The sequence below is a fragment of the Paralichthys olivaceus genome, chromosome 20 (assembly GCF_024713975.1).
Source record: "Paralichthys olivaceus isolate ysfri-2021 chromosome 20, ASM2471397v2, whole genome shotgun sequence".
NCBI lineage: Eukaryota > Metazoa > Chordata > Actinopteri > Pleuronectiformes > Paralichthyidae > Paralichthys > Paralichthys olivaceus.
Genome location: NC_091112.1, coordinates 11,011,680 through 11,025,829, shown reverse-complemented (window position 1 = coordinate 11,025,829; position 14,150 = coordinate 11,011,680). Strand labels below are relative to the sequence as shown.

At 45.0% G+C, this 14,150-nt stretch overlaps 1 protein-coding gene across 4 annotated transcripts; it reads left to right on the top strand.

The window, feature by feature from the left end:
• Window positions 1–13,930, top strand: cspg5b (chondroitin sulfate proteoglycan 5b). Of its 4 annotated transcripts, none has more exons than XM_069516677.1 (7): window positions 1–655; window positions 5,111–5,879; window positions 7,064–7,252; window positions 7,691–7,769; window positions 8,222–8,284; window positions 10,535–10,699; window positions 12,670–13,930. In XM_069516677.1, exons 1-7 carry the CDS (start codon window positions 574–576, stop codon window positions 13,315–13,317), a joined length of 1,995 nt encoding a protein of 664 aa, XP_069372778.1. In that variant the 5' UTR covers window positions 1–573; the 3' UTR covers window positions 13,318–13,930. The 4 variants fall into 4 exon arrangements, with proteins under 4 accessions (XP_069372778.1, XP_069372777.1, XP_019945941.2 ...); XM_069516676.1 differs by having other exon boundaries at window positions 2–655; window positions 7,691–7,853; window positions 12,670–13,929; XM_020090382.2 differs by lacking the exon at window positions 8,222–8,284 and having other exon boundaries at window positions 3–655; window positions 12,670–13,929.
• The last annotated feature ends 220 nt before the right edge of the window (window positions 13,931–14,150 follow it).

Below are 14,150 nucleotides of genomic sequence, written 5' to 3'. Positions count from 1 at the left end.
CACTGAGGCTAGACTCTGGTGTGTGTCTGTCTGTCTGCGTGTGTCCCCCTCTCTCTCTTTCCCTTTGCTTGTGTGTGTGTTGGCACTTTGACACCCAAGCGCACAGTGCGCGCGCAGTGCCGTGCCGTTCCACGTCGCACCGTGCCGTGCTGTGCCGCTCATCGCCCATGAAGCCAAAGGGAAAAGACTTAACGCCAGATCGCACGCAGGCAGCAGGTACCGACAGACCGGAGCCGGTTCATTAAAAGCGTCTCTGCAGACCCGCTGCCGGCCGCGCGCATCACTACTACTACTCCCCGCGGTGCCACCGACGGACCCGGAGCGACACGCGCGCGCTGACGGTGTGGAGGAGGTGGGCACAATGGAACCGAACCCGAGCCGATAGACGGTTCACTCACACACACGCACGTATACCCGCTTGTACACGTTTACCGGAGACATGGCGACAACCGGCAAGATCTGAACTTTGCAGGAGCCGTCGCGCAGGATTATCGAGCTGCCCACTGTCTGCAGACCGAGGAGCGGGAGCCAGAGTGCGCGTGAGTGGACCAGTCACCGGGAACAGGCTCCGTGATGCCGCGCGGGAACGGAGGTCTGGGGGCCTGGCAGGTGCTGATGACCATGTCCCTGGTCATCGCCCCCCTGTCTGCACACGGTGAGTCCGCTGCTCCGTACCGGTGTCCCACCCTGTGCGTGTGCGCGCGTGTGTGAGTGTGTGTTTGTTGCATGCATGCAAGCGCGCACGTGCATGAATCAGATCACACCTGCATTGGCTGTAATGTGGAAAATGTCAATTGAAAGCAGCTGCCATTTAAAACATGGACATCACTGTTTAATATGAAATAAAATGATCTGTTGTGAGCACTGGGATTATTTTAATCTGTAGAGAGTAGCCTGCAGAGCTTTGATAGGCTGATCTTCTTATTCAGTTCAGTTTAATACACTGATCTTTTAAATGCATCAAAATTTAAATGCAGTCATTTGCCTTTTGACACCCATGATGTCATTGGGTTTTCTTGCAGATAAATAGTATTCTGTGAATTACTAACCTGTGCAGACAAATCCATTGGTGTGATCTGAGATTTGCTCATGTTGAGAGCTGCTATATTGATTATTAATGACACTTGAACCACTGATCCGGCCACTGCACGGTCTGATCCAATCTCACGCCCGTTCACAAACCTGTAGCTATGTAATATCAAAGTCTTGTTGTCAGTGTTTAGAGCTGTGATGCTGCAGAAAAGAGAAGCACTGTAGGTCTGTGGGAGATCGGGGAGACATTTGTCAGGTCAGTGCTGCAGCAGCGGCGGTGCGTGGCCCAGACAAAAACGGGATTAGGGCCATGTACAGTGGGTCAGTCTGCAGGGGTGGGGGGGTCTGAATTCCTCCAGACATCCAGGGGAAGCCCGAGACAACTGAGGCCCGCAACAAGCCTTCCATCCCCCGGCCTGATCATTTGCTGTCCACCCCTGCAGACGGTGCTGCAGTGTGGGGACAATAACGTGTCCCTGCCTCTGTCTCTGTGTGCATGCCTCTCTGTCTGTCTCTCTGTCTGTCTGTGAGAAATAGAAATGAAATGAACGCCGCCGCTGCCCAGCAACAGGGTGGCCACCTCGTGCACGCGCAGGGTCGCAGAGGTTCACGTGGGCAGGCGCCTCCCCCTGCGTCTCTCGCCGCATCTCGCGCCCTCGATGTGTAAGCAGGCGTGAACACTGTGACATATTGACCAGTAAACACTGTCTGTCATGTTCACACGCGGCTTCTCAGTGATCAGCCTCATTAAAGGGACGTTGTGATTCCTCATTTAGTCCCAGTTGACAGTTTATTAGGAACACATGCATGATGTGTTATAGAGAGCTGAACCAGCTCGATGGTTATTCTGGAGCCTGCAGTGACAGATGTTTCTGTCCTGTACAATACTAATAATAGGAATAATAATAATATAAGATTAAAGTTTATAGCACCTTTCAAAACCTAGTTGCTTTACAAGCAATTTTTCATTTAAAAATGAAAAATTGAAGGCAAACAATCACACAGCATTAGAGCATAAACACAAAAATAAAAGCGTTACACATGTGAAAAGAGTAAAAACAACATAAGATCAAAAATTGTAAAATTATAATTTGAAAGCTGCTGTACACATAAAGTTTCTTATTATGAATAATAATAAATTGCATTCAATTATACAGGCATTGTGTTCCTATTTGGCTACTCTGTCGTCCCCTTATAGATCAATGCAGGTATAGGCTGAATTGGAGGAGCATCTCTATGAATAAGGCAACAGTTCAACAAAACATCCTCTGAAATAATCATATCAGCTGAATCAATGCATCTGTAAACCAAAAACTGATCATTATAGCTTCAATCTATGACCCTTATAAACCAAGTAAATTAAAAAGGAAGAGCACATTTGAGAAACTGTAAACATTGAATTTAGTCATTTTGCTTTAAAGGATCAATCGATATGATCGAAATTGATGATTAATATTCTGATGATGCACACATGCAAACAGGTTATCATGGAAGGCGATGTAAGACAGTATGGATCCAATCCAGACTCCTGGGTGCTCCGCCATGTTAGTGTGTGTGTTTGTCCACTGTCTGAATGAACACACACTGTGAGGTCCATCTGCCCTGTAGCCCCAGAAAGCTCATGACATGTCACAATGGATCAGATCATCAGCGTCTCCTTGACTTTCTCATGCACGCACACAGAAAGGGAGGACATGAAACTATTTATGGTTTTAAAAGCTAAAATTTACACAGGACGAGGGTTGCAGGTTGACCAAATAATGCAAATACCAAATAAGTGATCAGCTGGACACATGCAGTGTAACATTCTCTAAAAGTGCATCCACTTAATTCCTCAGGGGCCAGTCTGTGAATATGGTTGTAGTTGTTCAGAGTCAGGTTTATTTATATGAATATGTCAGTCTCCGTCGAACAATAGGACACCTACCCATAATTCCCTCTGCATGCTGCTGATAAGGCCACTGCTGCCGGGAATCTAGCCAGTCACAGTGACCTCAGGTAGATTCGTGTTACCATGGCGACACGCTCAGCATGATGCCAGAGGTGAGGAGCTCAGTAACAGGCACAAATCGCACCCTTTCTCAGACGGAAGTCAAATAGCTAAGCGGGTACTCGTGCCTTCAATTTGCTTGTGTTGCTCTTGTAATCTTTTCATGCTCTCTTCTTGCTCTTGTAATCTCTATGAGGCTGCTGCCAGCTGCTGACAGGAAGCAGCATCTAAGTCTCGACAGGGAACAAATTGGCAGATTGAACCTGTAAATGAAATTTGATTCAGTTGTAATCAGTTGTAACCGGTGCAGCGTGTCTATCTCTTTACACAAACTGTGAAGTATTCCAACTCATTCCAGCTCGGTTTTTCCCACAGATGGAGTTGGCATAAAACACAAACTGACTCGCTGGCTGATTGATTGAAAAACAAGAGAGAGAGAGAGCTAACACTGGATTCTCTGTTTCCACTGCAACTCCCTCACCCCACTCCTCTTTTCAACATGGCACCTCTTTGCATCTCACCATGGCAACAGCAGTATGTGTGTGTGTGTTTGTAAGAGAGGTGAATCTCATGCTTCCTCAGCCACCACTAGTCTTTGTGACTCCAGTCACGTTCAGATGGTTTTTGTATTAGCCCTGAATGAAGTGGCAGACACAGGAAGCTGCGATCTCATTGGAGGGACGCTGCGATTCCAGGGTGGCAATGGGACAGAAGCTGTCCGGCCAAGTATCTGGATGGGTTTGGCTGTTTGTGCAGATGTACCAGGCCAATGGAAAAGTATGAAGACGTGGAATTATTTTTAAAAAAATCAGTCCACTGTGGAAAAGGTACCTCAAGTGCAAGAAAAATATTCCCTACTGGGGTCTGTCTCTCTGTCTTGTTCACTTTAGTTTCCCCTAAAAACATTTTGGGGGACGCACAAATTAGATTTCCTGCCAAGAGTTAGGTGAGAAGATAAAACTCAATATTATATCTGTTCACTTAATACTGTATAAAGCAACCACCAGGGAAAATACTAAAAGATAAAACAGAATAAAGTCCTGTTGATATGAAGAACATTTGACTGCACAGCGTGGATTTGTAATGGCACAGAGGTCACCTGCTGCACGTTAAAAGGTTTTTAAGAATTCCTTTGTGGTTATATCTCTTTATCTCTTTGTTTCCTTGTCTGTTTCTTTGACTGCGTGTGTACATCTTCCTCTGCAGATTGCCAAGTTGAGGCGAAGTCCCTGACCAGTCGGCCTCTAACCTATAGCTCTAATTCCTAATCTAATCCTCGCCCAGTCTCGGTCACCAGAGCACATTAGTCACTCACTCGATGTGCTTAATCCTACATCTCCACAGTCTGATTACACGTCACTCCTCGGCTCTTGTTCTGATTTCTTTCTCAATTAATCACTTAGCTCTTGAGACACACTTAAATCAGTTTTATGTGCATGTTGTGCTTTTTTTAAATTGTTTCGTAGATGGATAGTGTGACTTCACAGTATTCTCCTGGCCAACTGCAGCCTGAAGGCACTTTCTGCAGAATACTGTAGGGATCCTTTTAAATTATTCATCCTTCATCCTTGGGCCACAATCTTTATAAAACAAAACAGAGACGACACCATGGGATCGGCTCCAGTTCAAGAGATAAGCTTTAAATGTGTTTATACAAGCTTCTCTTCATGATTTTGTCCTCTATATTTAGATGAAATCAGAAAAAATAACTGAAAAACTTGTCTTTGATGCAGTGTGTGACAATAAGATTATGTTAAAGAGGCACTGGATTCATTTTTACACATCAAAGTCAGTCTACCTGTCACATTAAGGACGATGCAGCCTGTGAAACAGCAGCGTGATGTGTCTCCAGTGGCTCTGGAGAGCTTTGTCTACGCTGAGCAAAGAAACCTTGGTGGTGCCATCACAGTTGTCTCGACTGAGGCTTTGAGACTATGATCTTTTTAATGAAAATCCATAATCCAAAATCCTTAGTTGTAGAGAGAATCTCATCTTTTCTCTTTTTTGTTTAAACGGTCACTTGTGAGGGGAAATCCAAAACTAAATCACTGGACTATCTGATAACCTTTTATTGTGTCTCATTGACAGGGAGGCATTCACTGACCAGGCGCCATCATCACCACAACCAATCATCTCTCAACAAGGAGGCCTTGAACGCCAGGATGATGCTAAGTGATGACTCAGCAGAGAGAGACCACCTGATCGGAGCAGGTCTCGGGGCCAAACTCCCTCTCAGCTCCACCAAACATCACCATTTTCGCAAACACGTCCACCTAGACTTCGTGGAGGAGGACCCACCTGTCGGGGAGGAGCTCACTGCTGGTGGTGCAGGTCCAGACCAGCCTGGAAACCCCTTGACCGATGACGTCATCACCGTGGCTTTCCACAGCCCGGCACCGGATGTTGTGCCCTCTGACGCTTTGGATTTGGCAAAAGTCCCCAAGCCCCAGAAGCAGAAAGGGGCAGACCCCACCGCATGGACGCTGTCTGACTTTTACGACTACCTTGCACCTGATGATGACCTCTCAGCGTTAGATACGACCCCGGAGCCCGAGCCCACGCCTTCACCCCCAGCTGACATGGAGGATGAGAATCCTCTCCTTTCTGGTTCTCCTGCTGTCCCTGACAATGTGAAGCCTAAAGTGGAGAGTGGGCCCTCCTCACCTGTTCCTCCAATGCCAGGGCCAGACAAGGACGATGGGGTCGGCCTGGGTGGTGCCATGGGGGCTGACGGCTGTAGGCTGGGCTTTGTCCGCTCTGGACCAGGGGTGTGTGTGTCTCAGTGTGACACTGAACCCAATTTCTGCTTCAATGGAGGTGTGTGCACGGTGGTGGCAGGAATGGGAGCTTTCTGCAGGTAAGAAAAAGTTTTAAACTTGAACTGCATTGGCTGTTTTGGTTGTTTTTGTGTAAACTGTAAGGTTGTTTGCACCATCTTCCATTTTCACTGTGTTAATAAAAGAAAGTCTTTTTATTAACATTTACAAAGATTCACTGACATTTAGAGGAGAACTGGTGAACATGCATATGCACATTACTTGAGTATTTGGGAGGATTGCTGGGAGCTCAAATTTTCCCCCGTTTAATTTGTGTTATGGGATCATTTTCAAATTGTGCTCCATCCAACACAAAGAAAAGATTTAGGACATTTCAGACAAGCACACACACAATTACACCACACACACACGCACAAAGACAGAAGGCTGGTTTAATGTGTCATGAGGGTTTGTCAAGATCACAGCAGGGTCGCTAGAGGATAAGCTCAGTATTGGAGGCAGGGGTAAAGTGTGTGTGTGTGTGTGTGTGTGTGTGTGAGTTAGCAGTCTGCTGATGTAGATGCACACATTACAGACTCATAGAAAGTATGAGAAAGATGACAATGCAGTGAGGTCAGGGAGGAGCAACACACACACACACACACACACACACACACACACACACACACACATACACACTTGCATTAAATGGAGAGACACACATGCTGCTCATGCACATAAACCACGCCTTGATAGCACCATCTGTCCCATCCTGAGCTGAGAGGTAAACTGTTGCTCAGCTTAGCATACCTGCTGAGTAATGGCACACACACACACACACACAATTGCTGGATATGCAGTTTAACACTTACACAGAAAAAAAAGAGGAATATGGATGACATATAGACACACACACACACACACACACACACACACACACACACACACACACACACACACACACACACACAGACACACGCACTCACGCACACAACCCTGATCCTCTGATCTTATTAAGGACTCGGCTGCAGGCCGAATCCCTGCTTTGCTGGACAGACCTTAGTGCATCATGTCATCAGCTCTGAGTACCATTTTACACTCTTTACTCCGGATAACATGCTGTAGCTATAAATATGGTAAATAGGCCAGTTAGGCAGACACTCATGATAAACCTCTTGGCTTTTTCATACATCAGGTCAACAGAATAGATAAAACACAAGACACTGTGTTGATGTAAAAATTAACTTTGTTGTTCATGTTTCTGTTTCTGCTCCCTTGTGTCCAGGTGCAACGTGCAGGACTACATCTGGAACAAAGGCACGCGCTGTGATTGGGCAGTCACAGAGTTTCAGGTGATTTGCGTGGTGGTGGGCGTGTCCTCCTTTGTGCTCCTCCTCCTCTTCATGATCATCGTATTCTTTGCCAAGAGGCTGCACCGCCTCAAGAACGAGAACAGGCGCCTTCGCAAACGCAGGTGTGTGTACTTATACCTTTGTGAGGACCATTGTGAGCATAGACCCTACAGAGTGAGGACATTTTGACCTGTCCTCACTTTTTCAATGGACTGTTTAGGGTTAGGGTTAGGGTTGGAATTAGCTTAGAGTTAGGGTTAGGCATTTAGTTGTGATGGTTAGAGTTGTGGTTAGCCTCTAGGGATAACCTAAATTTGAAAAAAGTGATATACCAGCCACAAAGAGATTCTTAGAGTTTATCTGTTGCTCTTCTCTTGTATCCACTGAATTATTTACATATGTATATGTATAAAGTGTATTTGTCTACAAAAGGCTTTAATACCAGTTGCACACTGTGCATGAGTAATGTAAGTAATATCTGGACCTGGAAACATCCAAGTGCAAAAAAAAGAAGCTTTCTGCAAATATAGACATCTCTCTTTCTCTGTGACCTCCTGCAGTAAGTACCGGCCGCAGAGCAACGAGCCACAGACGGACGGCCTCTCGGTTTCCACAACAGCCGACGGCTCGCAGCCAAATGTAAGGAAACTGTGCGACACCCCTCCGCCCGCTCCCCAAGCTCACACTCACAACTTGGCGTACTATGACAACATTATCTGTCAGGTATGCCCCAGCTCTCCTCATGTTTACTCTCCTCTCTCTCCTTCCATCTCTTCTTCTCCTCTGTCTGATGTTTTCTCTCTTTTTTTATCTGTTTGATTTCATTTTCCTCCATCTGTTTTCTTCCTCTTCATGTTTGCTCTTGTGTGCAAGCTTCACTAATGATCTGATCTATGTATCTGTCTGCGGTCATCGGTTTGTCTGTGTATGCATGGCCTGAAAACACAAATAACTGAGGCTTGTTGTGGTATGCACACACCAAACCCCCATTTGATCCCCTGTAAAATCAGAATTATTTTTTTCACCTGCAGTTGTGTATGTACAGCAAACATGTGTGTTTAATGCTTTTCACACTCACTCATGCCCTTTAGAGGCCATCACCAACCAGCTATACCTGGGAGTATAAACCCAGAAACCCTTATAACTACTTTCAGGTAAGAGCAGAGCAGAAATGTCCACATTGCCTGCGGCAGTTTCCCCTCCTTGGCTTTGCTTTCAGCTTGTGCAACATCTATAGACGCCAGATCTTGGCTCGCCATGCACTGCAAAAACCTCACTTCCTCCTCCTGCATCTGATCGTCTATCGGCTGTGCTCCACGTACGCTGCAGTTGAAATGATTAATCACCCCCTGCTTCCTGCAACCAGTAGTTCGGAGTTGTTATATAGTCTGCGCTGTGTGAATAAATAGTTTCCCAAATTTGGAGGCTCAATGAGGAGCCTTCATTTTGTTTTAACAGCCATTTTAGGGTCCCTGTGCGGCAGACCTCCCTCTTTTCCACCCAATCCTTCTCCAAAGGATGCACATGTAGGGCTGCTGTAGTAAACTGCATTCTGTAGCAGCATGTGCGTGTGTCTGTGAATATAAATGTGTATGCATTGATGTATTCATTTCCATGTTTCTGGGGGTTTGTGTGCGCAGGCAGATTAACGCTTGTCCCTGTTTGGCATTCATCAATCACACTCGCCTGCTGGGTTACTGAGCCAATACAGTTTACTGACGCATGGTCAAACTCTTAAACTCAATAATCAATGGAAATGAGTGTTGGTTGAGGCAGATCTTAATACGAGATTGGCCAAAAAAATTCCATCAAATGTTATTCACAGCAACTTTAACATGCATGACCTTGAGGTTTTGAAACTTGTTGTCTGTGGTGTTAAACTATGTTTGGCTATTTGTGTCCAGCTGTGTCCAGCTGTGGCCAGTGTTGCAGATCAATGGTGCCCTACTTGCCGCCTGCTGTGCCCATGACCTTCAGATGACTGTGACATGCCAATCAGTCAATAGCTTTAACATTCACAAGCTGAAACATGCAGATGTACACAGACACAACAGTTACAGTCTCAGAAACACTCATAGATAACTGCTGCATTTAGTTCATTTCACACAAAAGAAAGATTGAAAGATTTTGCAAAACCCTATACGCATTCTCTGTCCATTACCTACACCCGACTGGAATAACTTGAGTGAAAAACTTGTGACTTGTGTTTTTTTTTTTGTTAACATAAACCCCTGCTCTCAGAGCTCTACTGGCATTTCAGCACGGTTGTTACTCTGACGTCCGGATGCTCTAAATGTCAGGTCTAGAGGCTAAAAAGCCCCTGCAGGCACACGGTCTGCAATGCAGTCTTTTAAATGTCAGAGAGCCGATTTACTATGACCAGGTCCAATTGCCCTCGATTCAACTCTTCTTGGGTGGCTGATTGGAATCTTTTCAAGAAGCCAGAGATATGATTTATTTGATTAGATAAAGGTCTCGGAGTATCAGTTCATACAGTGACCCATATCTGTTCAAGAGGATCACATCAGGCACGACTGATGCTTTCTGCGTGATAGGCATATGATTCTGCTTTCTTGTGCTGCTTGTTTTCAGTTTCCACTTTAAAATGTAGCTTTTATTCAATTTTCAAGATTCTTTGAAGATTCTATCATAATTAATCCTGCAATTTAATCACTGCTAACTCTGCACGGGCAGTGTTTCAATTCCTCTGGAAGACGAGGCCGTGAAGGAGGTGTTTTTGGAACAGGAAGACCACGAAGGCCGAAACCGAAATTACACAGTCTGATCTGCAGAAGCTCCACGTGATCTAGCAACAGAGCTGAAATTGAACACAAGTTTTTTTTACACCTGTACAAATAGCTGTTCGGTTGAGTTGAAGCGTGTTGCCCAAGAATTGGGTGCCTCATCACTTTGTTGGATGTATTTGAAGATTTAGTTTAGTTTAGGTCTAGTAGCGCCACTGTGATGCAATTTGTCTTCAAATGCTGCCTCTAAAGGATGCAGACCCTGAATTACGACAGTTAAAGACTAGCCATTCTCTTCTTTTTCTTATTGGACATCAACTTACCTGTGAAGATGTAATGCGCTCCAGAGATTTATAAAATCTATTTTAAACCTATTTTCATGACAGCAGCATTTGCCAGAGCATAACTATGTGATTTTCCTGTTAAATGAGACCAAATTATGCAACACACACATATACACATGAGATTATGCTTCAGGCTTCAGTAGAGCTTGAACAGAAAAGCATATGAGGCTCCACAAACTATCCTGCAGGTGCACTCACATCCACACTCAAATTGATTCATGCACCATGTGGTTGCAGAAATCTATATGTGTGCTATGTCCTCTGTGTGCTAGTGTTTATCACAGTGTGCATAAAGAGTATGTAACCCTCCCCACAGGATGACCCCCAGAAGAAGGACGACCCAGCGAAGTCCCCGAAGCCCAAGGAAGAGGGCTCCATGAACATCCTCAACTCTCATTCCCCCAAGCACGAGAACAATCGCCCGACCTCCGTCGCTCACGACCACGGCCACACCCCCAACAACACAGAGGAGAACGCCGAGGTAAACAGTCTCCAGAACAACCTGGTTTAAAAACCACCGTCTGACAAAATGTGCTGCTGAAGAATCCGACTAAAATATTTAACGTGCACACAAACAACAGATGATTTTAGGCTAACATTGTTTACACCTTGCAAAGTGTTTTTATACAGTTTTAATCAGGCCTCTTGTCAAAAGTAAAGCACAACACAAATTAAAGGACACAACTTGAAAAGCACAATAGTCCTGTTTACAAGGCTGCCATGCCATCACTGACCACATAGTGGTGCCGCTGCCTCCTTTCTTTTCTCTACCTGCCTCTTACTGCTGGTCTAAAATCTCTGGCTTGGACCAACTACTGACTCTCCTTTCTGCTGATGCTCTGCCTTGGTCTTTGACCAATGAACTCTTGCTCCTTCATCCTCCTCCTCCTCCTCCTCCTCTCCTGTTTCCTTAACCCGCCCCCTCGCCTCAGCCCACCCCCGCCTTACTGTCTCGCTCTGCCCGCATGCATTGGTGTTCTCAACTGAAAGTGTCTGAAAACGTAAAATATTTGCAAAAAAGAAGTATGTGGAAATCAAGTGAACCTGTATTTGCGAAAAATATTCATGTTTGCTAATAGGTGGATATGTCTAGACTACATGAGGTCAAAGTATTTGCTTGGAGTTGATATTTAAATCTATATACACATATTACACACACTGTGTCTTGGTTTTCAATGTGATTTCTAATACTTTAATGTACTTGAGGTTCTTTTGTACTTTTTTGGGTATACATGGAGGATTATAGTTCACAGTGGTTGGAATAAATCTTTTTAATTTTACCCGGCTTGTCCCTGTGTTTTGCTATGAGCTCCACTTTCCCTCTATTCTCTCTCTTTCTCACACTCTCTTCTCTCTGCATGTCTGCTCATGATGAATCTAACTATTGCCCCACTGCTCCTGATGCTAATAATAACTGAATGCATGGCTGACCCTGCTTTTGTGTAACACCACACACACACACAATGGTTTTCTTTGTGTCCGTTCAGCACCACGGACAGCTCTCCAGGATGAATACAAACTACCACAAGAGCTGAAACAGGTTTTAAATAAAAATTTCAAGCAGCATTTACACATAGCCAATGTTTTAATGAGAGAAAACATCACAGATCACACAGTTTGAATTTGTCATTTAAAGAATTTAGATTTTTTTCGAAACAATGAAAGAAAATGAAAGTTAAATTAGCTACTGTTTATGCACTGCTTTAAATTCCTGCCGATTCTCCTTTGTAGAAAATTACTGTTTTGTTGTGCAGATTTCAGGAACCACACTTGACCGTGACCTGTGAAATCATCTCTATTGTGTTACATTGTTTAATTTTCAACATTATTGTGTTCGTTCATGTTTAGTGCTGATCATTTGCACCATCATCTGTATTTACCCTCCTGCATCCATGGATGGATAACTACATGGGCTTGAATTTGTATTTGCCATCAGCTCATACCAATTTAGGCAACAATGTGCTGATACCAACAATAGTATAGGGCTTTACGTCACTGTTTGGGTTTACTCTCATCACTCTCTTATCCTTATAAAACTGTGTGCATTACCTAGCATCAAACGGCAGAATAGCAGGTAAAGAAATTAGCTGCAAAAAAGTCACATATTTCCCTTAGGAATTGGTGGAGACCCAAAACAGAGCTAATATTGGACACAGATTCATGAGGGAGCCAGAAACATGACTCCAAATGAATGCTGAGGTTACTCGTATCTGCTGGGTGTATGAATCATGAACTGTTTGCTCCATTACTTAATAATGTTAGTGTTCACAGCTGGTTTCCTCTGCCCTGAAGTGGCATACAAATCTGTTCTCACCTGCCGTGTCTGTGCCCAGGGGCCCATGGTCTCATAATCCATCCATGCCTGTATCTCTGTGTAGCTTCATTTAATTATTTTGTGACTCTCCCTGCATTGTTGCATCTCTCTCTCTACCTGCCGTATTTCCACATCAGGATGGAGTCACTATTGGCCTGGAAGTGCTCCTGCCCAAAGAGGCCAAGCTCCACTCAGAGACCAGCCCGCCCCTTCAGTATGACGTCTTCCTCTACAAGGTCGTCAACAATGGAGACTCTGCCTCCCCGAGCCAAGCCCCTCCCTCTCACAGTGCCAACTCCACCTCTCATCACATCCCCAAATCGCCCAAAACACCCAAGATGCCCAAGTCGCCCAAGTCGCCCAAGGTGTCAAAGTCATCCAAATCCCCCAAACACACCAAGGAGCATTCTCCCATCAACCGTGAGCCCTTGTCTGTAAGGCACTCCTCACCTGGCCGTCATTCCTCAACCGCTCACCACCCGTCACGCTCTCGTCACTCTGCACCCGGGTGCTACTCTTCCCCCACCTGCCACCCATCCTCCCACCACTCTCCCTCCCAGTACAAATGCATGCCCACATCTGCCTCCACCCCACCCCAGATGCGCAGGCCCAGGGGTCGATCTCAAGGTCCCGACCCAGAGCGCTCGGGGACTGGGAGAGAGCACCACAGCGGACATATTCGTCCATCTCCATCCTCACCTCATCTTACCCAGCCTCCTCCATCACCATCCTGCAGGGCAAAGTACAGCCCGGTCAGCACCCGATCCCTGCCACCGCTCTCCTGACCAGGCCTCCACCCAGTGCGACTTGGCGTCCATAAACTCAAATGCACAAAACGTCTCTCATGATCTAATCTCTTCACTGATCTGTCCATCACAACTCTAACCCTTTTATTAATGATTTATAGTTGAATTATCTATCCATCCGTCATCCATCTTTGTACTCTGACTCCCTAAGTTTATACCTGGAGGATGAGCACAGCACCTGCTTCATGGAGACAGAAAACTAGAACTGGGATAACGCTGTATACACCACAATCACTCCAACTCAGACACAGATGCACCAAAACACACAAATAAATCAGTGTGTAGTCTCTGCAGCCACACGTTCACACCTTTGTGTAAATAGTTCAACGTCTCAAAGCTCAGGTTACCGCACAAACACAAAAAACGAACCACTACATCTCTCCTAGAATGGTGCCAACAACTGCTGAAGATAATGTTTGTAAAGGTTTACAACAGCAGCCTTAGTGTTTTCAAATGTTTATACGAATATTTTGCTATTCAGTGTTTACGATTATTACATGTGTTTTCAAAGTCTTTTTGGTATGTTTTTCATGTTTCTAATCCTCAATAAAAAGATGAACGACAAAATGTGCAGCATTGTGCTCTACAGACGGAGAGAGAGGGAAAGAAGAGCAAAGCAAACAGGTGATGCAACAGGAATAAAAGATGAGAATTGTCATTGGATGTTAAAAAATACGAGGGACTGTGTCTCTCTCTTGTGGATACAGCAAGGACTGCAGTGTGAAAGGCATAATTAAGGCCCTCGTAATCCTGGTGCTTCATATACTTTTCAGTTTTAACATTATTTGTTGAATATTATGTTAAAGGAGCAA

Excerpts from the sequence above, each read along its gene's own strand:
- cspg5b (XM_069516676.1), top strand. The coding sequence starts at position 574 with ATGCCGCGCGGGAACGGAGGTCTGGGGGCCTGGCAGGTGCTGATGACC. Across the intron at positions 7,253-7,690 it reads AGGCGCCTTCGCAAACGCAG|TAAGTACCGGCCGCAGAGCA; the intron begins GTGTGTGTACTT and ends GACCTCCTGCAG. Across the intron at positions 7,854-8,221 it reads ATGACAACATTATCTGTCAG|AGGCCATCACCAACCAGCTA; the intron begins GTATGCCCCAGC and ends CATGCCCTTTAG.